The sequence below is a fragment of the Tasmannia lanceolata genome, unplaced genomic scaffold, assembly GCF_043159265.1.
Source record: "Tasmannia lanceolata isolate RefF3 unplaced genomic scaffold, GAP_Taslan_0.1 ptg000008l, whole genome shotgun sequence".
NCBI classification, from domain to species: domain Eukaryota; kingdom Viridiplantae; phylum Streptophyta; class Magnoliopsida; order Canellales; family Winteraceae; genus Tasmannia; species Tasmannia lanceolata.
Genome location: NW_027518685.1, coordinates 10,133,731 through 10,158,581, shown reverse-complemented (window position 1 = coordinate 10,158,581; position 24,851 = coordinate 10,133,731). Strand labels below are relative to the sequence as shown.

Sequence of the window (24,851 nt, the reverse complement as noted above, 5' to 3'; positions counted from 1 at the left end):
TAAAACTATATATTGCTACCCTTCAAAGGCTTAAACATAACTGGTACACTTACTGCAGTTAATCACTTACTGCAGTTAATCACAAATGAGATTACAATGTCATGCTTGATCATAAAGTAGATTTTGAATTACTTGACACAAACCATATGGAATTACTAGTATAATAAATGGGTCCAATGACTCATAAATATAATAAATGGATTTAATGACATGTACAAAAATCATTAGAGTGAAGAATAAAAAGAAATGGCGAATGAGTTGGAATTCTAGCACAATCATCTACTTCTCTTACCCTTCAAGTCATTACTTAAGGAAAAGACAGCATTCAAGTTGACTAAGGTCTGACGAAAATTAAACCTTGTTCGTATCAAGTTGAATGCTTGAGAACTATAGACAATAATTCCAAGATAGACATGAATGTGTATAAAAAATTGGGAATTAAATCTCAGTCATGTCTCCCCTACTAATTTTCCTTGACAGGATTTAGCAATTCCAACATAAAATTCTAAAAAGTTAATATTTCCAGCAAAAACATCTACACAAGCATAATGACTATTATTGTAATATAGTTTCTCTTTTGATCAATTCACCATTTTCCTTTCTATTAGCCTACCTTGCTATCCCTTAAATCCTTTTCCTTTTATCATTTTTTCTTCATCAATATCCTAAAGTTTTCTCTTCTTTTAAGCACTTAGACAACATAAGGTATAAAATCAAATTCAGTCATTCTTTCATTTCAATAAAAACATCAAAAGCTAAAATGAAACGATGGTTACAGGTTATTCACTACTCAAAATAGAATGAAATGAAATGAGAAAATACGCTGTCCTATCCCTGCATCATTTATACAATAGCTATTTATTTTTCACATCTGCTAATCATTCTAGATTAAAATTTTTAAAAAAAACTCATAATGACTATACACATATTATTCAATCCATCAGATTCTAACAATTCCCCGTCCCAGAATTTTAAAAATCAATTAATAGAATCACAATAGCTATTTTCCTTCAATCTAATCCTTATATATCTGCTTTTCATCTTCTTCTTTTACACATGTATTATTTATATCTTCTTACAACTCAAGATTCATAAAGCAAACAAATTCTTTTCTGTTTAAAAATTATTTCATAGATTAGAGTTAAAACTAAAACACATCAGTGAACATGAATTCATGGATCAGCATCATGAAGAATATTTTAATGAGATTTCTTCAAAATTTTAAACAAAATAATAGCTTCTAAGACAACTATGTCATTTCTCTCAAGAAAGTGAACAAGACTTAAAGAGTTTCTACACATCTGAACTTCAAAAAAAAACATATCCACATATCTAAACTTCAAAAGCATATCAAGAACAATCATGGAGCTATCTATATTACAACAATTCAATAACAAAAATCTACTAACATGAAATAAGATTCGCCTTCCTCTTTTTAGCTTTCCATTTTTACTGATATTGCAAAGAAATGAGAGTTTTCACAATAAAATGTTTGATCTAGTATAGATCTAAGAGTTTCTAAGCCGATAGCCACAAATCTGAGAATTTTGAGGCTCGGATGCGGGATTTGCAAAGAAGAAAATATAGGTACAGGTTTTATTTGCAGATTTAAGCTTTAAGAGATTAGGTTAAGGTTTGAATGGCTAGTGTTTGAAATTTGGAATCTTAGGGTTTAATAAGAAGGAAATCAGAGCAATGAAAGCTAGTAAAGCAAGATGATCAAACAAATGACAGATATGGCCGGAGCTCCTGATAAAACTACCAGAGAAAACAATCAAATCTATTCTCTCTCTCTCTCTCTCTCTCTCTCTCTCTCTCTCTCTCTCTCTCTCTCTCTCTCTCTCTCTCTCTCTCTCTCAGACTTTCTCTCTTAAAAACACTGGAAAATGAGATATTATGTTCAAATCTGCAAAGAATAACTATATATCCAATAAAATGACTTAGATCTAAGGTTTTAATGAATGGATCTAAGATTTTGAAGGGAGGATCCAAGAGAAAGTTCAAAATAAGATGCAAAATCAAAATTTATATGCATAGCAAACATGAAAGGAGGGGAAAATCCGGCCGACATTTGATCGGAGAAGAACACCGAGGAAAAGCTAGGGTTTGGAGATTTGGGGATCGGTAGCTTTTCTTCTCTTTCTTTCCTTCTCTGCGATTTTTCTTTCCTTTTTAAAAAAAAATGAGATATTAAGTGGCTATTTATAGGGGGAAATGAGCATTGATAATGGCACTCCATGCTGATTGGGCGCGCGGAAAATTGATGAAGCGCGCCCGCAATTCTTGTTTTATTAGGCCATGCACGTCCCTCTTAGGATAAATTCGCCCCCCCCCCTTCAAGATAAAATCACCCCCCTTTCGAGCTTATACTACGACACTTACCTCGGCTCGTTCGCTAGGCAAACGCGCTCAAATTTTGATGAAATTTTGCAGGGACCTTGCTAGGACCCTAACCTACCTTGGGGTGAAATTTGGAGTTTTAAAACATTGGTTTGGTTAGGTTTTGCTCAAACAAGTGAGGTTTAGGGTACGGTCAAAATGGGGTGTCTACACTTGTCTACCGTGCGTGTCTTCAACATTAGCGGGTTTACTTTGGGGAAAATAATAGTAATAAAATGTGATTTTAAAATACTAGTAAAGAATTTTTAACATAATTTTATTTATAGCAGACTTAACTTATATTTTTCTTGCAAATTAGTCCATGTGTTTTTTTGAACCAAATGTTTGGATCAGGAGGAGTCAGATCCTGATTCCAGCAATCCAAACGCACTCTATGGTTCTTAGGCTTTTTACTGTTGAGAGAGAGAGAGAGAGAGAGAGAGAGAGAGAGAGATGATATATTCACCCTTTTTTAACTTGGGACCGCCCCACCAGGCACCAGTGTATTTATGACCAGTGTATTTAACCAAAGATAATAGGTATATGGGGATGTTTGCTAAGACAGCTTTGATCAAAGTGATTCTACCCCCTCTGGAAAGCATATTCCCTTTCCATGGATCCAACCTATTTCCCATCCTTTCAATAATTGGTTCCCAACATTCTTTCTTAGGACAGCCCGATCCAAGTGGTAGTCCTAGATAGGATGAAGCCAGGGATTCCCTGTCAGCCCAAAATGCCAGCCAAATCAGATATTGCTTCTTGACTCATATTAATACCAAACACCTTTGATTTATGAAAGTTTAATCTTTGCCCAGTGATCACTTCGTAGCATCGTAATATAACTTTTAGATCTTATGCAGCACTCTCGTCATGCGCTCGGCAAGCACTTTAGCTAATACTTTGTAGAGGCACCCAACCAAGCTGATAGGACAGAAGTCTTTGACACTAGTAATCCCCTTGACTTTAGGAACAAGAGCAAAGAACGTAGCACTCGTTCCTTTATCTAGTTCCATGCCTTCATGGAATTTATTGAAGAAATTTATGATGTCACATATTCCCAACATCTTTGAAAGAAAGCAATGCAGAAGCCATCAGGGCCAGGTGCCTTATCTTTGCTCAATGAAAAGACCCCAATTGAATTTCTTCCTCAGAGAAAGAGCGTTCAAGAACCTCACTATCCTGCTGCTCAAATCCATAGGACTTCGATATACATAATTTTTAGTTTTTTTTTTTTTTTTGAACTGCAAATAATTAAATTAATGAAGAAAAAGATATACGGGAGACCCTGCGAACGAGAAGAACAAAACAATACAAGTAAAGAGAAGAACCGAAAGAAGAATACGTCTCAATTAGTGTTTAAAATGTGGATGTGATGCAGAATGCAGTCAAGAAAAATCCTTATTGACTCGGCACGGACGCGGTCAAGAATGCGGTTGATACGGTCATAACTCGAGAGACACGGTCATAACTCGGGAGAGTCAAAAAAGTTTTTATTGACTTTATAGGGCAAAACGCGGAATGCGGATGTGGTGCAATGCAGATGCGGCCAAGAAATCAAAGATTTACAAATTCGGGCGAGTTCCTTGTCGTGTCAATGAGTTTTTAAACAGTGGTCTCAAGGGGAAGAAATCAAAGACTTCCAAATTCACCCTAGAACAACCATCTATCACCCTCAGAATTTTTAGTTTATAACATCAAATGAGCAATACAATATTTAACACTATTTTTATGATCTCCATGGGTGATTGGAAACAGCAGACACAAGATGACTAGTGCTTGTCAGCTTCTGTAATGTGTACCATCTCTTTGGTAGTTGAAGTAGACACGTGTGTCCTTCATCTTAACTTTTGAGTTGCATACAATGAGGGGGTGGTTCCTATGATGGAAAAAATAGATTCTCAATAATGAGTTAAAAAACGTGATTCTAATTTTGGAAGCAGTTCAAAAAATAAGAAAAATATGCTAATGTTTTTCGGAATGATCTAGGGAAATGTTATCAGCACTACTGTATTTTGATGAGGGCACTCCTCACTTTATTAAAAGTAAGGTATGGCCCGCACAATAGGATGATCCAAACCGTCCATTAGATGGGCCACAGCCTAAATAGGTTATGCCCCCAAAATCATTTCCATAGGTTAATCCTAACCGTCCGATCTATAGAGGCCTATGATCAACCCTCGAACATTCAGATCGTAGTGTTAGGGTCAACCTATGGAAATGATTTTTGGGGCACAACCTATTGAGGCTGTGGCCCATCTAATGGACGGTTTGGACCATCCTATGGTGCGGGGCCATACAGTACTTCTAATAAAGTGAGGAGTGCCCTCACCAAAATAAGTAGTGCTTATAGCATTTCCCATGATCTATTGTAATTTTCTCTCCAAAAGAAAAATAGAAAATTTTTCTTTAAATGAATTAAACAACGTGTTTCTAATTTCGGAAGCACCACAAAAAAATTAGAATTGATTTTGGTTTCTAGAATAAGAATGACGAAAATAATTTAGGCTCTGTTCATTTTATATTTTAGGTTTAGGGCACAGGAAAAAGGCCATGCTTTCAAATCCAACAAGCTTAATTCACACCAACAAGCTTACTGTTTTGCTATTGGATTTACTTTCAGACATTGGCAATGTCTATCACTATGAAGCTTCAAGCTTAAGAATCATCTAGCCTTAGAGCATCTGTTCCTTTAGGGGTGGCCAACCGGTTCGGTTCTCGGTTCTCGGTTCATTTTTTTTCGGTTCTCGGTTCTCGGTTCCATGAACCGTAAGAACCGAACCGAACCGTAGTACACAGTAGGACCGAACCGAACCGGACCGAAAATAATCGGTTCGGTCCGGTTCGGTTCTTCGGTTCTAATGGCTAATTATTAATTATTAATTATAATTTATAAAAACTTTTAATTAAAGTTATAATATAAGTTACTTTCTTATTATAAGAATAGTATTAACTATTACTTATTAATATTATAAGTAATTTATATTATTAAGTATATATATATAATAGAATATAAAAATATTATATATATATATATATATATATATATATATATATATATATATATATATATATATATATATATATATATATATTCAAAGTTCGGTTCTTCGGTTCCGGAACCGAACCGAGAACATTAGACCCGGAACCGAACCGAAATTTTTCGGTTCTTCATCAGTGGAACCGAACCGGACCAAAAATATTTTTTTACAGTTCGGTTCCGGTTCGGTTCTTCGGTTCCGGTTCGGTTCTTCGGTTCTGGTTCGGTTCTGGCCACCCCTATGTTCCTTGATTGGAGTCGCAAGCTTGGCACCCATTTGAAACTTGAAAGCTAGGAAACTCCTAGTACAGAAATTTTGAATTTAGCGATAAATATTAGCCAGTCAAACATCACTTTAATTAGGCAATTTTCAGTTTTTGGTCCAATGGGCACCGTCCAGCAGACGAGTGACCCCAAAGGAAATTCTGAAACATAAGGACATTCTGCTGCATTTTTTCTTCTCCCTTTTGCGAGAACAATTCCTGTCATATTTGCCTTTGTTAAGGCTTAAGAACATGGCAAATTGCTCCAACTTTTCTTTGTTTGAATCTGACTTTGATTCAGAAACCCCAAATCAGAAGTGAGTGCAATAGAAGGATAAGCTACATCAGTGGGGCCTGATTATACTTGTGACTATCTTAAGACTGCAACCCAATACAAAAAAGTACTCAGCATTGTGTATTCAAATTGGGTGTTAAATCATGAATTCAAAATTCAGGCAGTAGTTTCAAATGTGAACATTAATGATTAACCATACATGCATGTGCAGAGATGCAAATGCTATTTCTTTCATGTGGTTTACAAAATTCTTTGATTTTGTAACAGAGGAGAATTGCCAAAATAGCAAGTTCATCGATTGGTAAGGAGATCCACAGAGACGTCTACGGTGAGAAAGAATATGATGTATTCTAGTTCCAAAACACAGGTTCCGGAGATAATTCGATGGCATTCAATGCAAGTTTCATGCTACTGATCCAACTGAGACGGGTATTGGTGTTATTAGAGAATGAGCTCGCTAGAAGTCATCAGGGGAATCTTACTGACTTACTGTAGTATACCCTGCCCCATGGGAGGCAGTACAGGTCTTCGTTTTGTATGTTTGAAAGTCTGGTATGTCATTTCGTCTAATGATTCTATATTGAACAGTTGATGCCCTCTGTCATCATCTTATTTCCAATTCGTCATTTGTCATTATCGCCATCAATAATCTTATTCTTTGTCAAAGATTTGTCCACAAAATTTGTCACAGAGTTTATTATTTTGGATGAAGTTACGGTGTCAAGGAGATTGAAACATCGTTCCGTTTTGTCAATCACAAGACTTGCCATTGTACACATTTTGTCAATAAAAAACTATGGATATCGACCTGTGGACATCTCACATTTTATCAATTACATTTTCTTTTAACTGTTTTTCATGATATTTCTATTTTTTATCCTTCATGGGTAAGTTGGGAGACCATGGACTCAAAGGTTGTGTCCACTTTCGTTCTGAATCCTGACCCCTTATGTGGCATTAGGCTTGACGCCTCCAAGATACATTCATTCTTGAAGTGTTCCACTTCCACATACTCAAGCAAGGCACTATTTCTCTTCCCTTCTAAAAGCAGAAACATTTTATGAACTCTGGTTTTGATTACTTAATGCAAATTTGGATGCCATTATGATGTGCTTCACAAATGGATGTAGAACCCAGATTTTTGAATTCATCTTGGCCATCATTCTGTTTTTTTCTCCTTTGATATTAACCCAAATGCCATTGTTAGTAGTGAGTACTGATCCAATCTATATGTCTTCATCCTAGGTAATTGTTGATTTTTTTTTCTTCGAATGGTACGTAACTGTTGATTACTGTCAGATGCTTGACATTCTTGATGGAGACTGAAATTAAAACATAATCAAGTTGTGGTAAATGGAAACCCAATACAATCTCTGAAAACTTGAAATTCTTGATAGAGACATAAATTAGTACATAATCTAGTTGTGCTAAATGGAAACCCAATACAATGTCTGGAAACTCACTTGAACATTCACTTCCCCATTTCATATGAAGCAATGAGGCATGCTTACTTCTCCTATGGACATAAATCTGACTTATACGAAATGCAAGCTTTACAATTAGGAAATGATATCCACATACTCATATTTTGATAAAGACACCTTACTTTATTTTTTTATTTTTTTTTTGAAATGGAGACACCTTACTTTATTAAACACTTAGAATGGTTATTACTAGCTTTTTCAGAATTGTAACAGCGTTTACCAAGCAGGGAAGTGCGAAAAGTAGGTCCCTCAACCCCTCAGACACTTGTAGGTGATGTCACATCCTTCCACGGGAATGATCGTGATGGTGTGGGTTGGAATTATGATGAACCTTGGCAAGTGGCTCATGAGTTGGCACACACATATGTCATCAATCTGTTTAAGCCTACGACAACACGGGTTGTCCTCAGCTTCCTGATGGTGCTCTCTGTGATGGTTGTGGTGGTGCTCCTCCGGTTCCATTGGCGATCCGGGGAGGCCTGGCCTCAGAAAGCTGCACGCTTGGTTGGCCAGAGCGAACTGCGGTAGGCAAAGAGGCTGAGGTAAAGGTTGGCTTTGACTACCACATGGTAGGAGGAATAGTGAAACTGTTAGTGCAAGAACCAATGGAATTGGGTTTTTTTTCTCCATTGCTATAGAGGTTTGAGGAAAGAATGGATGGAATGGTTGAGGAATGGTAGTTTTATGAGTAGTCTGTGGTTTATACTTTAGTTTTGAAATGTGGGTTTGGTGGGGATTAGGAGAATAGATAGAAAGATGGTGAGTTGGTGATGATTTTCTTATGAGTGAGGTATTTGAAGGGATTTAGGAAAGTTTTGGATAGGCCTTGCTTGGCATATGATGGGTTCATGCTCTTGAAAAGAAAGAAGATTTTACTAAGAGGGACTTCCCTCATTTTGTAAAGAAGGCCACCTAACTATTTGTGTAATTGAGTTTCCCATTGCTTTACAGCAATGAAAATTAGAGAACCACAGCTTCCATTATTAGAAAATCATAGCTTCCATAGGCAGGGAAAACTGAGAATTTCCCAGTTAAAAGCCTTATTTTAGGAGACTTTGATGGAAATAATATACATTGCTTATATGTGTGCTGCAATGCGGCTTCTTGAAGATAGTTGGAGCTTCCCAACTTGCAAACGATTTCTGCATTTCATCTCTTTACATATTATAAGAAATATACATGTGGGTAGAGAGTTGGTACTGGCACCAAGTCCTTTTTGTCTGTGGCACCATCTCTTTTATATAGAATTTTTTTCATGGGAGCTGGAAATGACACCCCCAAGTTTAGGCATTTGAATAAAGTCACTTTGTTTTTTTTTATTTGCATTCACTTTAGATAGGTGTCAGGCCTGATTTTTTGGGTCGCTAACTAACCTTGTTTTAATATCCATGTATAATTTTCATAAGATGAGTTATGGTACTGCCACCCATGAATTTAGATACTTCTTTTATGAACTTAGATATTCCTTATTTCTACCCCCGGAAGAATGTAAAACGTAGAAACCAATGAAAAATTAAGAAACAAAAGAAATGGGAGACAATTGCCCTGTAGGGCCACTCCTCATTGTAGCATAATGTGGGCCTACGATTGATTGATCCGAACCGTTCACTTAATAGGCCTTGGTTTCGATCCACTATGATCCAAAAATTGGACTCATAATTTAACCATAAGAATAATATCTAATGGGGAAATGATATATTCGCCCCTTTTTCTTCCTAGCACCATCACTTTTTAGTGTGAGAGAGGAATCATAATTCATAAATGCGTAGGGCTGCAAATGAACCGAGCCGACTCGTGAACATGTTTGGGTTCGGCTCATTAAAAGCTCGGCCCGGGCTCGTTCGTTTACTAAACGAGCCGAACCCGAACCCAAAATTTAGGCTCGCCAAATAAACGAGCCGAATTTGAGCTTTGTATAGTTCGCGAGCTTTTCCGGCTCGGTTCATAAACGAGCCGAGCGAAGCTTTAAAGCTGGATTATGTTTGTTTTTTATATATGAAATTAAAGACTGTAGGTTGTCTATCACAAATGAAAGTTTGGCCGAGTGGTTAAAGTGTCGGATTTAGAGGGGGCTTGGGTTCAAATCCCACAAAATGTATGTTTTTATCAATCTTGTCTTCTTGAACGAGCCGAGCTTTCTCGAATATTTCACAAGCCGAGCTTTTTTCAAAAACTAAATGAGCTAAGCCGAACACGAGCCTTCATAAAAACTAAACGAGCCGAGCCCGAACACCCCAAGACTCGGCTCGGCTCATTTGCCCTCCTTGCACTAGAGGGGGCTGGCCCAAGTAAGAAAAGGGGGTGAATATATCACTTCCCTATCCAATAACCTGTAAAGGCTACCAAAAAAAAACATACACATTATTGGCCATTATGAATGCGTTATTAGCATAGGAAATCCAAGGCCATCGCTGATCAAATGAACGGTTTGGATCTATTAATTGTGGGACCCACATTGCGGTTATCGGAGCACCAAATTGTATTAGAATGAGGTAAGTTAATTACTCATAAAATTTGCCTTGGGAGGCCTAAATAGCCTGCTATCTTTCTACTATTATAGCCCCAAATGTACAGCGGGTCCCATGTTAATGGATGATCTAAGCCGTTCATATTTTGGCTCTACCGTAGATAGGCCATGCCCCTAAAATGGGGGCTAGCATAGGATGATCCTGACCCTTCAATTTGTGACCAATATTGTTTGATGGGACATAATAGAAAAACTCCCCAAATGGTACAATTAGAATCATCCTATGACCCACATTTTGGGACATGGCCTGCCCGTTGCAGAGACATGAATGGTTTAGATCATTCATTATCTTTTTTGCGCTGTTAAGCTCTATTTAAAAAAGGCTGCGATTATACTAGTGCAAATGCATTGAATCACATCAGAACTCCGAAGTTAAGCGTGCTTAGGCAAGAGTAGTACTAGGATGGGTGACCTCTCGAGAAGGGTGACCTCTTGGGAAGTCATCGTGTTTGCACCCTTGTCACTTTTTCACCTTATAAAAAAAAGAGCTCTATTTAAAAAGAACTGCTAGCAGGTCTGGCCCACATGCATTGGATGTCAAGCCCTATCATCCTCCTTTTTTTTTGATGACGTAGCGTGTCCCCACCCCACTTTGTAGACTGGGCCTAATTCCCTCCGGTTGAGCGCAATCACCCGTGGATTCGAACTTCCGTCTCTGGGGCGCATACCAAAGACTTTAAGCCAAAGAACCACACCTGTACGGGTTCCCTATCATCCTCCTGTGGAGTCCTCAAATCATTTTCCTTTTTTAATTGTTGTTTTGAATAGACACTGTGAGTTTCAAACAGTCTAGTCAACTTTGATTGACAGAAGTAACTAATGGATTAGGATCTCATGAAGTGAATAAACACACGACACGCCACAGAATCAAATCCGTTCACATAAAGAATAAACCCTTTTGAAGGAAACTTTAGATTTGGGATCTCTTCTTTAGCCCTCTTTCTTCTTGAATTTTTTTCACTTTCTCCTCATAATGCATCCAAATCTTAGTCTGTGGAAATTTTCTGCTAAATGCTGACCATCTCCCCTTTAGTGTGTAACAATATCCAATGTCAACCCAAAAAAGGGTAACATCTTTTCCGGGGCATGATAGACATGTAGAGATGAAAGGTTTGAACAAGGAAATGGTGGAATTCTCTCAGAATAATTCTACTTTGGAATGGTAAGCCCTGTATTACTATTTTGTTGAGTTATGAAGCCTTCTTCAGTCTTCAAAGATATCAAGAGAAGTAAATCAAAGAAAATAAAGAAATGCAATTGAGTTTTACTTTAACAGCTTTCTATAATTATATGTTTGACAATATGGGCCTGGTAAGAAGACTTGAAATTTCAAAACTCGTGGTTGTTCATTTACTGAGATTAGCATTGTTACAATTTTAAAAAGGAAATTGATATTTCCGCTCCCCTTTTAGACCAATCCACTAAAAGGGGAGCGGAAATATCAACTCCCCTATGCTTTGGATATTTCCGCTCCCCTTTTAGACCAATCCGCTCGAACTTGGAGTGGATTGGTCTAAAAGGGGAGCGAAATATGAGCTCCCTTTTAAAATATAGCAATTTGTGTCTTTGTTCTTGCATCTTACTCTTCCAACGTCATTTCAGCATTGAAAACTAGAAACAGTAATCCGATTAGATCTTTAAGTAAAATGAAAGTCAGCAATTGAAAAGTAGGGCCCATCTCTTTGCCTGTTCTGAATGCCTACACTTGTAGACTTTAACGGTGGAGATGGACAGCCACTTTACCTTTACACATGGTTGGAAGAGGTAAGAGGGGCCCACAATTATGGTGACGGTGCTGAACCGGAACCGGAACCGGGTTTGGGTTGACTCCCAATCCCTTTGTCCTCATTTACTCTGGTGATATTCAAGAAATAGATTGGGTTGCCTTTTGACTAGTTTGTTTGTACATATGACCTCGAGCATGATTAATCTAAGCCATTCATTGTAATAGACTTCAGCATAGAAGTTTCAATGATAAAAATAGAACCATAGCTTAGGGTATTTAATAGCTATAAAGAAATGTACATATATATACCGTATTTACTATATAGTAGAGAAATTCAAATTGACAAGTATAAGATACATAATCGCTGTAAAGATAGGGTCAATAATTTGTTGTAGGACACATACGTATAGTCTATTGGCAGCCGCCCAGATGAATGGACTCCTATCATCATAGGGAAGTATTGAGCTCCAAGAGTGTTACAAAATGTAAGATGAGGAGTTTCCTTGGGCGTTGTTTGTTTTTGAGAACTGATTGTGAGGCCGAAATTGATTATTAGAATCAAAGTTATGTTAAATTTTGAGTCGAATGAGCGTGATTTGAAGTCTAATAATCAGTTTCGGACTCACAATCTATTCTCAAAATCCAAAACAAAGAGGGCCTTAACTTTTCGCTTGGAAGTACTTAAAAGTTCTTCATTAGCTGGGAAAGTTCAAAAGATTTAGGTAGAGTATTTTATTTTGGGGAAATATAGTCATTCAGTTAATTAAATTTTTGCAGGTCAGAATTTAAGTGACCTGCACGGCCCGCGGGTGGGCCGGGTCAACCCGCGGGTCACCCGCAAATTCAAACAGTCGTTTATTTTGGGACATGTTATCACTGGATTTTGATGAGGGCGGTATGGCCGGCACCTTGGGATGATCCAAACCGTCCATTAGATGGCCCACAGTCTAAATAGGTTGTGCCCCAAAAATCATTTCAATAGGTTGATCCTAACCCTCCGATCTATAGAGGGTTAGGATCAAGTGATCAACCCTCTAACACAGATCGGAGGGTTGGGATCAACCTATGGTGCCAGCCACAACCTATTTATATTCTATGGTGCCAGCCATAACCTATTCAGGCATCAAACCCTTAAAAAATAGATTAGCATGACAAAATCACCACCCTTAAAAAAGCCAAATGACCCGCGGTTGCCCGTGGGTTGACCCGACCCAACCCGTGTTTTTGCGGGTTGGGTCACCCGCGGGTTAGTTTTGACGGGCCACTAAAACTTAGACCCGTGCCCGCAAATTTGCGGGTGGGCGCGGGTCGCGGGCGCGGTCGCATTTGCCAGGTCTAGCTCTATTGTTATTAGATCATGATATAGAAAAAGGCCAATGATATTCACACTACCATGTTTTGATAACTGCACTAACTCACCTTGTCTTTTCTATATTATTCAGCTCTAAGATCTGTGAGTTAGTACAATTATCCAAACATGGTAGTGCCAATATCACCAGCCTATATAAAACCCTAAAATCAAACAATCTTAACCATCCTATTGGTGTATGTGAGACGGACTCACCACCATAGGTCCCAGGCTCCACGTAATGATGATTACGAAGATGATGGTAATTCAAATTTTTTTTATAGCCGTTGACATTGGTGACGGTGCCTTTCAATATTGGCAGCTCACTTCTACTATTCTTTCTGACCATCCTTTGTTTCTCAAAGCCTTCAAACCGCGTTGAAAAAAAAAAAAAAAAACCAACTTCCCCATATGAAGGACTAACCAAAAAGTCACTTCTGCCCTTAAAGATAAAAGACAAATTTTTGGGTCCCACAGAAGATACAAATGTAAAATCGAGACCATTGATCTTGTAGAACATCATGAGGGGGCCCACGTGATCATCTCAATCGCACCTGTCAAAGCTTATAGTTTCCATTTGGATCGACGTACCTGATCACACATACATAGAAGAAGCAGAAGTGGGTCCTGTCCTAATAAATGTCGATTAGGAGGGTGCCTAACACTTTCTTTCTTTTTACATTTTAGCCATCAGATGTGAACGACTACGCCGATATTCAATACCCGAATTTCTTTATTTATTTTAAAAAGAATATTAAAAATAATCACATGTTTGTATTCTACGTAACAATCTTATTAAATACGTGTACTGGTAACTTTATTAATAAAATACTATTAAAGTAGTCTATAAAAATAGGGGAGATGATTCCCACCCCCTTTAGGATAATCCGCACCCCTTGAAAGTGAATTGACGTCAAAAAGCGTTAAAGTCTGCAGCCGCATACCCTCTTTTTTTACGCTTTTTGACGTCAATTTACGGTAAAAGTGGTGCGAATTATCCTATATGGGGTGCGAATTTACCATCTACCAAAAATAAAAACCAGAAAAATCCAATCTTCAACCCGCCAAGCGCCAACTCCGCCGTTTCTTTCTTCACGACTTTTGACTATAGAGGCGAAAACAACATCTATTCGCCCTCCCAAAACTGCTTCCCCGCTAAACCCTAAAAGTCCCACAACAGACATCAATGTCAACGGTCAGAATAGCTGGCTCTCCCCCTATTTATCTCTATCCCTCCCCCAACCCAAAAGAAGCCCTAAAAAAAAACAAACTCAACAAAACTACAGAGAAAACCAGAACCATTTCCTCTACCTCTCTTTCTCTCTTACACATCTCAATTGGGGCTTTCCTTATCAATAATGAGCCCGTCCCAATCTAACCCTGATCAGATGACAAGACGTGAGATCAACGGCCAGCGTCCCTCTCCATTGAAGATCAACAGAGAATCCCATGTTACCCACAAGAAATCTTCATCTTCCAAGTCATCCTTTGCCGGTGGTGCAAAGCCACCTCCACCACAACGAAACCACCCGGTGATAATTTATACTCACTCGCCTAAAGTAATTCGGACCGACCCACGTGATTTCATGGCTATCGTTCAAAAGCTCACTGGATTCTCCAAATACCAAGATCCACCATTGGATGCTGGGAATGCCTCCTCCGATGGGAATAATTCGAGAATTAACGTCTTCGATGATGCCACATCATCGTCTGTTATTACTGATGAGAATTGTGATGTGCACGTGATCTCTTCGTCTGTATCGCCGGTGTTTAATATTCCGTCAAACCCTTACTTCTCTGATATCCCTCTATTCACCCCCAATTCTTCTGATTTCTTTTCCTCACCTCATCAGTCTTACAGTTATTCAGATTCAATTTTCCCTTTTGCCAATATGGGGAGCTCTATCTCGCCTTCTGTTATCGAGTTTCTCAAAGCGTTTCCCGAGTATTGAAATTAAGATTGCTTTGTTTTGATGTGAGACGATTCTTCGCTCTTTGCACAGATTAATTTATGCTCAAGATTAGTGAGCATCAAATGTCAAAAATTATAACTTTATTCTTCTTCTTTTTTTGTTACCTCCATATGATTGGAAATAATTGGATTGGTTTTCCTTTACACGGTGTAATTTCTGTATAATTTACTTTTTTCCTACTGATGAACCACATGAAAACGCTAGAATTCACTTTCTTAGTTCACGCGCGCGTACACATCCCGGGGTGACTCGGGTAAGAGCAAAGTTTTTTTTTTTTTTAATGGCTCGGGTGAGAGCAAAGTTGCTGTTCTTGAGGGAAGCATCTTCTTCTTTTAATGAACAAAATAATTACAAACCATAAAGTTCCTTGGGTCAGGTTGGCCTCAACACGTCCCAACCTGACCCGAGTTGCACCCTGGGGGTACGACCCCCAATGAATTGCAAAATCGCTTTTATTAGTACCGATATGTGCAGAAATTCCAAGTGATATGGCCACGGCCTTGCAATGACCAATGCAGGCAAAGTGTAAATTCATGGCTCCAGCCTTGGGCATTAGATTTTGCCTCCTCCTCTTCTAGCGTTTGATTCAGCTTTTTCACGTAAATGAAAACCCTAGGCAGAAAAATTAGGTAAAATTTTGGTGGATTTTGTTACACCTTGAAAAGGAAGTACTCTCTCTCTCTCAACATACATTTCTTAAGGAGAGAAGTATCACATCATAATTGACATTATTTTTTCATCTAATACCAAAATAAAGAAAACTAAGCGGAAGGTCGTACTTTTAAAGCAAAGTTGAAGACAAAACCTCAAAGTTGAATCTAAATTGGCATGATTATAGACACATCAAACAATATAAAATGAGTTCCTCTTTGGTATCTGGCCCCTGCAATTTTCAACCATGGAGTTACCTCATATAGTAGGTTCCCATGGCGTGATAGAGGACATCTTCTCCATATCTCTATCTAGGGCTGCTTATTCGGTTATAACCGAACCAAATTGCCCTTATTTTACTGACCGAAATAATTTCAATTAGTCAAAATCACTATCGAAACCGAAACCGAATTTTCTCCGGACCAAAACTAACCGAAATAAACTTTCGGTTAATCAGTTAGTTCGGTTATAACCGAATTAGGCACAGTTGCACATAATGTCACGAGTTTTTATATGGTCTCACTAGTGTACCTAAAACATACACAATTTATATACACAAACCTTTAAACAGAAGCTCCTCAAATATATACAATTTGAAGAGTTTTTATATGATGATGGGCCGTAGGAATACTTAAACCCCATCCTCAAAAAGTGAGCTGCTGTTGGAGGCCCTCCATGTTTTTTCCTCGACACAACCCCATACGCAAGTTAGTGAATGGGTATTTTGTGTGGGGGCTGTTTCAAGTTAAAAGAAGGGGGGGTGGGGGGGGTGTTCATCATTTCCCGGGTTCATCATTTCCCTTTAAAAACTAACAAAGTTGATGATTTAAGTAATAATTCATTATTACTTAAATAAACTTTTGGTTAACAAAGTTAACCAAAACTAACCGAACCGAAATAAACTTTTGGTTAATCGGTTAGTTCGGTTATAACCGAATTAGGCACAGTTGCACATAATGTCAAGAGTTTTTATATGGTCTCACTAGTGTACCTAAAATATACACAATTTATATACACAAGCCTTCAAACAGAAGCTCCTCAAATATATACAACTTGAAGAGTTTTTATATGATGATGTGCCCTTGGAACACTTGAACCCCATCCTCAAAAAGTGAGCTGTTGTTGGAGGCCTTCCATATTTTTTTCTCGGCACAACCCCATACGCAAGTCAGTGAATGGGTATTTTGTGTGGGGGCTGTTTCAAGTTAAAAAAGAGGGGGGTGTGGGTCATCATTTCCCTTTAAAAACTAACACAGTTAATGATTTAAGTAATAATTCGGTTAGTTCGGTTGAACCGTATTAATTCCCTTACTAACCGTAACCGAAACCGAAAACCGAAATATATTATTTTCCAAAACAATAATCGAACCGAAATGGGAAGAAACCGAACCGATCAAAATAATTCAGCTCGGTTCTGTTCGGTTCGGTTATAACCGAATAATGAACACCTCTTTTTCTATCTTTAATTAGTTGATTATACTCTTGGAGTAAGTCCACTAAAGAGAAAAGTGCATGCATCAATTTCAACCACTACAATAATGTGTAGAAGGAAAAGCATCTTTTTGGCTATATTTGTTCACATTACCATTTTTGCATGCTTCTTAGTAACTAAATGATGTTATGGTCTACACATCCGAGGTATTGTTCTACTTTTCACTCACATCTTTAATTTTAAAAAGCCATTCAGCTTCGCATTACCAATTCTAAAATAGACTTTCTAGAAATGTACATTATACAAGACACGGGAGTCCACTGCTCATGTATAGCGAAATTCAATGCATTGCAGAACTTATTTCAAGAAAAAATTAGGAATTTGCTAGGGACTTTCGCAGAAGCATTTCCGCTGTTGCATGAGAGCACCACAGAGGCTCACTTTTCAGCAGGTTTTGTCTTATTCATTTAATTCATTTGAGGTGACTGTTGTTGGATTAGTGATTTAAAATCACTTGGGAATTTCTTCTTTAAGAAGGGGCATTCTTGGAATGTGGTTTATATGCCCCAATGAGTTTGTATCTCTTGCAATAGCCAGCCATGAAAAGCCTTAATGTGAAAAGTCCCTAGCTAGTAAACGAAGATAAAAAAACACTGCTGCTAAAGAGACCGATCGTGGAACTGATTGGGGAAAAGAACAAATCCCCACATGTCTCATGGAATGAGAGGGGTAGTATTGCCATTTTAGAGAAGGGGGGGGGGGGGGGGGGGGGGGGATGCTAAAAAGGAAGAAGAAAGATTGCTAACGAGGCTATTTGTTCGGTTCCACACGGTCCCCATCCCATGTGAAGGGCACCGTTGCTCTGATGGGTCACAGGGCAACGTAGTTTACTTAATGGCAAATGGGGTCCTATGGGCGAGATTGAGGGCATGCAAAGAATAAACGGCTTAAAGACATTTTACAATGTCTATTAAATCAAGGTTGATCAAAGACCTAGAATCATCCGAGGAAAGTGGGGCCAAGGGCAATAGGCTTAGACTTGTGATGCCTAACAGTTTTCATGGAGCTGTTCACCGTACATACACGTGGCAATGGATCCATGCGATCATTATTTTCCTTAATTCACCCTTATTGGTGGAAATGATACTTTGGACCCCTACGCTCCAATGCTCCATTTCTTTCGACTTCAAATTGTCTTAAAACAAAATTCAAGCACATATTAAATGGAAAAATGGGAGTAAAGCGAATTTTACACCTATTTTACATCCAAAGAAACAGCTCTCTCTCTCTCTCTCTCTCTCTCAATGGGAACAATTATGCCAAGGTTGGGCGCATAGTTAGCAAAACACCATTTTAAGAGGTTCAAAAAAACGTGTTTTATTGGTTTAAAACTCCGTTTAAAACTTTTAAAGTGAAAAAAAACTCCCGTTTTTTTTAGCAAAACGTTTTAAACACATTTTGAACGTATAAAACATGTGTTTTTGGGCCAACTTTCCATTCATTAAATTTTGTAAATGACAAAACTTTAAATACATTTTTTGGTGTTTCCGTTTTTTCTTTACAACATTTTTTTGAACCAATACCGTGTTAAACTCGAATTTTCCCCATCCTGTTTTTCAGCGTATCGTGTTTTGCTAAGTCTAGACCTGGCAAACGAGTGGGTCGGGCCGGGTCAACCCCCGGGTGATGGGGTTGCGGGTCACACGGGTCGGGTCAGGAGATGACCCGCATTTTTGCGGGTCAGAATTTAGGTGACCCGCGGGTCACCCGCAAACTCAAACAGTTTTTTATTTTGGAAAATGTTATCATTGGATTTTGATGAGGGGGGTATGGCCGGCACCGTGGGATGATCCAAACCGTCCATTAGATGGCCCACAACCTAAATAGGTTGTGCCCCAAAAATCATTTCAATAGGTTGATCCTAACCCTCCAATCTATAGAGGGTTAGGATCAAGTGATCAGCCCTCTAACATTCAAATCGGAGGGTTGGGATCAACCTATGGTGCTAGCCACAACCTATTTATATTCTATGGTGCCAGCCATAACCTATTCAGGCATCAAACCCTTAAAAAATAGATTAGCATGACAAAATCACCATCCTTTGAATTAGAAAAAAAAGCCATCTAACTAGAGTAGCATAATAAAATCACCACCCTTAAAAAAGCCAAGTGACTTGCGGATGCCCGCGGGTTGACCCGACCCGACCCGTGTTTTTGTGGGTTTACGGGTTAGTTTTGACGGGTCACTAAAACTCAGACCCGTGCCCGCAAATTTGCGGGTGGGTCGGGTCGACCTGCAGGGTCGCTTTTGCCAGGTCTATTGCTAACTACGGTTGGGCGGGCCAGGCATCATGTCCTAGTGGTTTAGGTGGCAGCATGGCAACATTAAGGTCAATAGGCGGGACGAAGGAATCTTATGCACAATTAAGATGGGAGAGGAATGGTCCAGCAGGGCACTTGACCTCATTGTAATGCAACCTGAGGCCACGGAATTCTACCTAAATAATAGACACAAGTGATAAGTACTAGAATACTAAAGATTCCAGCCATGGAATTTCTCAATCCTGACACAAGGTACTTATTCTAAACTGCCCACTTGATGGCATCATTTTGGCTCAAAAATTAGGCCAATCATGCGATTGTAACATTAAATCATGTGTTGTTTTCGCCTTCTAATGTGAACCTTGTATGTAGTTTTTGGCTGACCATGCTCAACGAAAAAGAAAAACTTCGAGCGATAGGGGATCCAAAGGAAGGGCTATCAATTGGATGGTCCAGATCAGTCATACAAGGAACCCAATAGTCTATAGTGCGTGCGCCATTTTCTATTACATTGAGTTTAGGCCTTACAAAAAGCATTCCTCTAACATGGGATACTCAGAGAGGGTTTTACGAAGTTGTTTTTCTAAACTTTCTCTTCTCCGTCCTCAATCCAGGCCGTCCAATTAATCCACCATTTTACAAACATCACATGCCATCTAATCAGTAGCTCGAATCCCACCATTTTGCAAAAATTTATGCTCAATTAAATGATAAAATAATCAAAGCATTGAATTATTGTTTTCAAATCCACGGGTTACCCAGTCTTTGAGACAAAGCAAAGTCTATATCCTCTTCACAAACGTATGGTTAATTGATTTCTTGCACATTTCTTCTTACTTTTTTTACTATCGAAAATTAACCATATCTTAATACTTAGTGAGGAACAGAAATTGGCATTAGGAAGTGGGCCCTACTTGATTGCACCACTTTGTCAAGTCTCACAGCAAGCGGGACCCATACTGTACAAAGAAAAAAGATATGCCCAATCAAGTGGGAGGATGAAGAATGGACGGTGGGTAGAACCCCAAAACAAGTGGGCCCACTTTCAGTGAACATATTTCATGCTTCAATTCATCATCCCGACTTAATTTACAAATATGTTTTTTCAACCCCTTCCCTTAAGAAGCATTATTAAATAGGAAAATTATCTCAGCAGAACCATGTTTTGATATTTTCACCAACTCATCTTGTCCTTTACTATATAATAAAGATCTGTCAAAAGGTTATTAAAAAGCTCGGACAAGCTAATAAAAAAAGAAAAGACAAGCTGGGTTTGTGCAATTATTAAAACATAGTCGTACTAATATCATTTCCCATTAAATATGATTATTAAAAGATTAAATAGGCTTAGCGTTGACAGCCAAACATAACTTGGAAGTCTATATTTACAAACAGCATATTCCCCCACAAATTCCCAATTTGACCACCGCTTCTAAAACAGGTAAGACTTCACGGCATTCCGACACCGTGAGACCACGGAATCTGACCCACATCCATTTTCCGCCAATCCCAACGTCGTCACGTCATCAAAATCCTCATCGCCGTCACCAACTATAACGGCGTCAGCATCAAACCACGTTTGTACGTCAGATTCCGTCAATCCCTCTAACGGAGCTCTCATATTCCTCAAGTCCCTAACCACTACCTCCGATCTTACGTCATCCCTTACGTACACCTTCTCCACCCCGCCGGAATCGATGCCCACAATCTCCCGCCGGCGAGGTTTCCATTCCGCCACGGTCGCCGGAATCTGACCTCCGACCCTCGAGTCCCACACCCTTAATGCTACTTTTCCGATATTCCCAACCCCGGCCGACAACACCACCGCCGGAGACTTCAGACAAATCGCCGGAATCTGACCCTGTCCGGTTATAAACGACCTTATTATTTTTCCTCTATTCAAATCCCACATCGAAATATAACCGTTGGAATTTTCAAATCCCAACCCTAATCCATCCCATAACTTCACAACGCTACCGTTACCTGCCGATAACTGCTGCCATCTCTTCAGTTTACCAATTTGCCCTTGGTATTCGTCAAATTTACTGGAATTTGCCACTAGGAAATTTTCGCTCGTAAGCTCGTGGCAATCGTCGTCATCCTCGGACGATGAGGAGCAGGTGTCGTCTTCGTTGGAAAAACGGAGAAGAGGAGGTGAAATGACGGAATTGCCCTTGGGCAATCTGGAAAATACCAGATTGGGTCTGTTTGTTAGGCTGGTGAGAGTAGCAATGGCGGCGAGGATTAGGGCACCCCATGTCCAGAAGGTGTAGAATTCAGGGATTTGGTCAATTCCAGAGAGCTGAAATATACGAGAAATGAGAGAAGGGTTCTGTAAGGGGTTTATTGAAGACTCAAAACCGCTTATTCTACTCATAATTGGTATTTCCATGGCAAAGGAGATGGTTTTGTAATTTGTAGGTCTGTATATATATACAGAAGATGTGGGTGTAAGCGGTTTTGGAAAACCGGGAAACTGCTTTTGGTGGGGCAAGAAAGGAATATGGAAAGGGGAGAAAAAACCGTAGATGCAAAGGTGAAAAATGTGAAGAAGATTGCATGCGGAAGAAGAAAAGGAGAAAAAGGAAAAGAAAGAGGAAGGGAGGGGGTTTTTAACGAGGGAAGAGAGATGATGTGGAAGATATTGATTGGTCGATAGGTTAGACTAGAACGAGGAGGAGTTGCCACGTCAGGAAAGCTCGCTCTTGGAATGAAGAGATTGGGTTGGTGAGTCAGAACGTGATTAGTGTGCTGGGTCAGCTTAGGAACGTCGGGAGATCTGGACCGTTTGTTCGGTTTCAGATAAAGTGTGGATGAGGATCTGGGCTCCTCTAATTTATCAATCGTGTTTCACACACCTGGTGATAATTTGACACGTGGTGATAATGGTTTGACAACGCTCGAATTTATGTTTGTTCCCATAATAATTGATGATGGGTCCCACCAACGTAGGAGAGACTTATTTCATTAAAGCTGTAGAATTCAGGTACTTAAAATAGCAAGAGATCTGAACCGACCTACCCAACTCAACTCAACTAAGCCTTTGTCCCAAACTAGTTGGGGTCTGCTAATGAATCATTTAGAAAATTTTCATGAAGAAGGTGAAAGGATCTACCCGACTCAAATTAACTGAGTCTACTCCTGACACTAGTTGGGTTCGTCTACCTGGATCATTTTCTTCCATTCTATCATATCCAAGGTCAAGCTCTCTATTATGTTCCTAGCCCTCAAGTCTTTCCTCACTATTTCCACCCAAGTTGTGTTTCGGTTTGCGCCTACCTCTTTTTATTCTATCAATTTGGCACGAGCCACTTCTTCTCACAGCTGCAACATCCAAAGGCCTACGTTGGATATGCCCAAACTATCTTAAGCGGTGCTATCTCATCTTCTCCTCAAATGGTGCCACCCTCACCTTTTTACGGATGTTTTCATTTTTAATTTGGTCTAACCTTGTGTGGCCTCACATCCATCTAATTATTCGCATCTCCGCTACACTCATCTTATGCACATGTTGCTTCTTGGTGGCCCAGCATTTTGAGCCGTACAGCATGGCTGGCCTCACAGCTATCTCATAAAACTTTTCCTTCAACTTGGTAGGTTTTTACGATAGCACAAAACTCCTGAAGTATGCTGCCACTTCAACCAACCTGCTCTTATTATGTGGTTAACATCCTCTTCAATCACTCCTTTCTTATGTAGGATTGAACCAAGATAGCGAAAGATATCCTTCTTACAGACCTCTTGTCCAGTCATCTTTACTACATCATCACCCCATATACTCTGTCTTAGTCCTGCTCTGTCTAAAACCTTAGGATTCCAAAGTAGTTCTCCATAACTCTAACTTAGCATTAACTCCTTGTTTGATTTCTTCAATTAATACTATGTCATCTGCAAGTAAAATACACTATGGCACCTCGTCCTGAATACCCTCCGTAAGTTCATCAATAACTAGAGTAAAAAGATAAGGGCTTAGAGTTGATCCTTGGTGTAGTCCTCTTATAATTGGAAACTCATTAGACGTATCATCGGTAGTTCTAGCACTAATTACTACTCCATCGTACATATCCTTAATCATATAAAAAAAGAGACATAGTGGTTGGGAAATTAAATTATTTGACTCAATTAATTTATTTTTATATTATTAATGCGAAATGAAAATTCTTATGATTTCTTGTGTTTTTTTTTTTTTGGAAAGCCTAAACAAGAGCTCAATTTATTCAATATAAATGAGATTAGAAGGAATGATAGAGCTAAGGACCCTAGATTCGATCGCATCATTTTCAGTAACTTTTAAAATGGGCTGAGAAAGTAAAACCAGTTGCATAAATGATGTGGCTCCAATCCAGGGCCCTTTTCCGACTCATTATACAAGAGCGCCCTTGGCTCTATAATTCATCATTAGATTAGTTCCTCATGAAATTAGTGAAATTATAGTAAATGAGAAATTATATGGTGGCCGCCCTTTACATGTAAAAGGCGAATATCAACCACCCTTGATTTTTGATCCAACAAAAAGTCAAAAAAAGAAAGCTTATGTTGGATCAAAAATCAAGGGTGAGAGTTTTTTCTCTCTCTGCCCTTGATGGTGGACAGTCGGCCACCATATAAAAACTCATCATAAATAACTGATGATAACCTTAATATATTATATTGGTATCCACCCGTTTCTTTTTTGCTCTTATATATTTTTAGTGGGAATGATAATTTGTATGGGGAAACGTTTTTTGCGCGATACCTCATATAAGTTATCTGAGCAAGAGCTCAAAAAATCATGTGGGCCCACATTGTTTGGATGATCCAAAGCATTCATTTGATAGGCCCTTACATAAATAGAGTGTGCCCAAAAAATCAGCTCCATAGGATCATCCTAACCCTTCAATTTTTGGAGGTTAAAAATGGACAAATTTGTGGAGGTTTATACCCATCCACTTTAACCTCCACAAATTGAAGGTTTAGGATAATCCTGTGGAGCAGATTTTTTGTGCACACTCTATCTATCTTTGGACTATCCAAATGAATGCTTTGGATCATCCAAACAATGTGGGCCCATATGTTTTTTTGAGCTCTTGCTCATATAACTTATCTGAGGTCTCGCGCAGAAAACATTTCCCCAATTTGTATTATAGTTTTTCTTTTAAGGAAGAGATTAATTTATTTAATAAAAAGATTAATTTATTTAATAAAATAAATGATAAAAATAATATAGCATGGAAATGATATCCACATTGCCTAGTTTTAATAATGTCAATCCTTTTTTATTTACTCATTTTAATTAACTATTAATGGTTGTTCCAATTCTTAAAAAGCTATGAAAAGCCAATAAAACGTGTTTACAGAATATGACTGTTATTATCAAAATAAGGGAGTGCCGACATCATTCTCTTGATAATAGTCACCTCATACCTGAATTTGCCT

The 24,851-nt window shown here is 38.7% G+C and overlaps 2 protein-coding genes and 1 pseudogene across 2 annotated transcripts; 2 read left to right on the top strand and 1 right to left on the bottom strand.

The window, feature by feature from the left end:
• Nucleotides 1-10,306: 10,306 nt before the first annotated feature.
• Nucleotides 10,307-10,443, top strand: LOC143885738 (5S ribosomal RNA; annotated as a pseudogene).
• A 3,770-nt stretch (nucleotides 10,444-14,213) lies between these two features.
• On the top strand, nucleotides 14,214-15,207 carry LOC143882691 (VQ motif-containing protein 8, chloroplastic-like). The gene has a single exon (XM_077386142.1). It carries the CDS (start codon nucleotides 14,418-14,420, stop codon nucleotides 15,009-15,011), a length of 594 nt encoding a protein of 197 aa, XP_077242257.1. The 5' UTR covers nucleotides 14,214-14,417; the 3' UTR covers nucleotides 15,012-15,207.
• Nucleotides 15,208-20,734: 5,527 nt separating this feature from the next.
• LOC143882690 (uncharacterized) lies at nucleotides 20,735-22,021 on the bottom strand. The gene has a single exon (XM_077386141.1). It carries the CDS (start codon nucleotides 21,826-21,828, stop codon nucleotides 20,869-20,871), a length of 960 nt encoding a protein of 319 aa, XP_077242256.1. The 5' UTR covers nucleotides 21,829-22,021; the 3' UTR covers nucleotides 20,735-20,868.
• Between the last annotated feature and the right edge of the window lie 2,830 nt (nucleotides 22,022-24,851).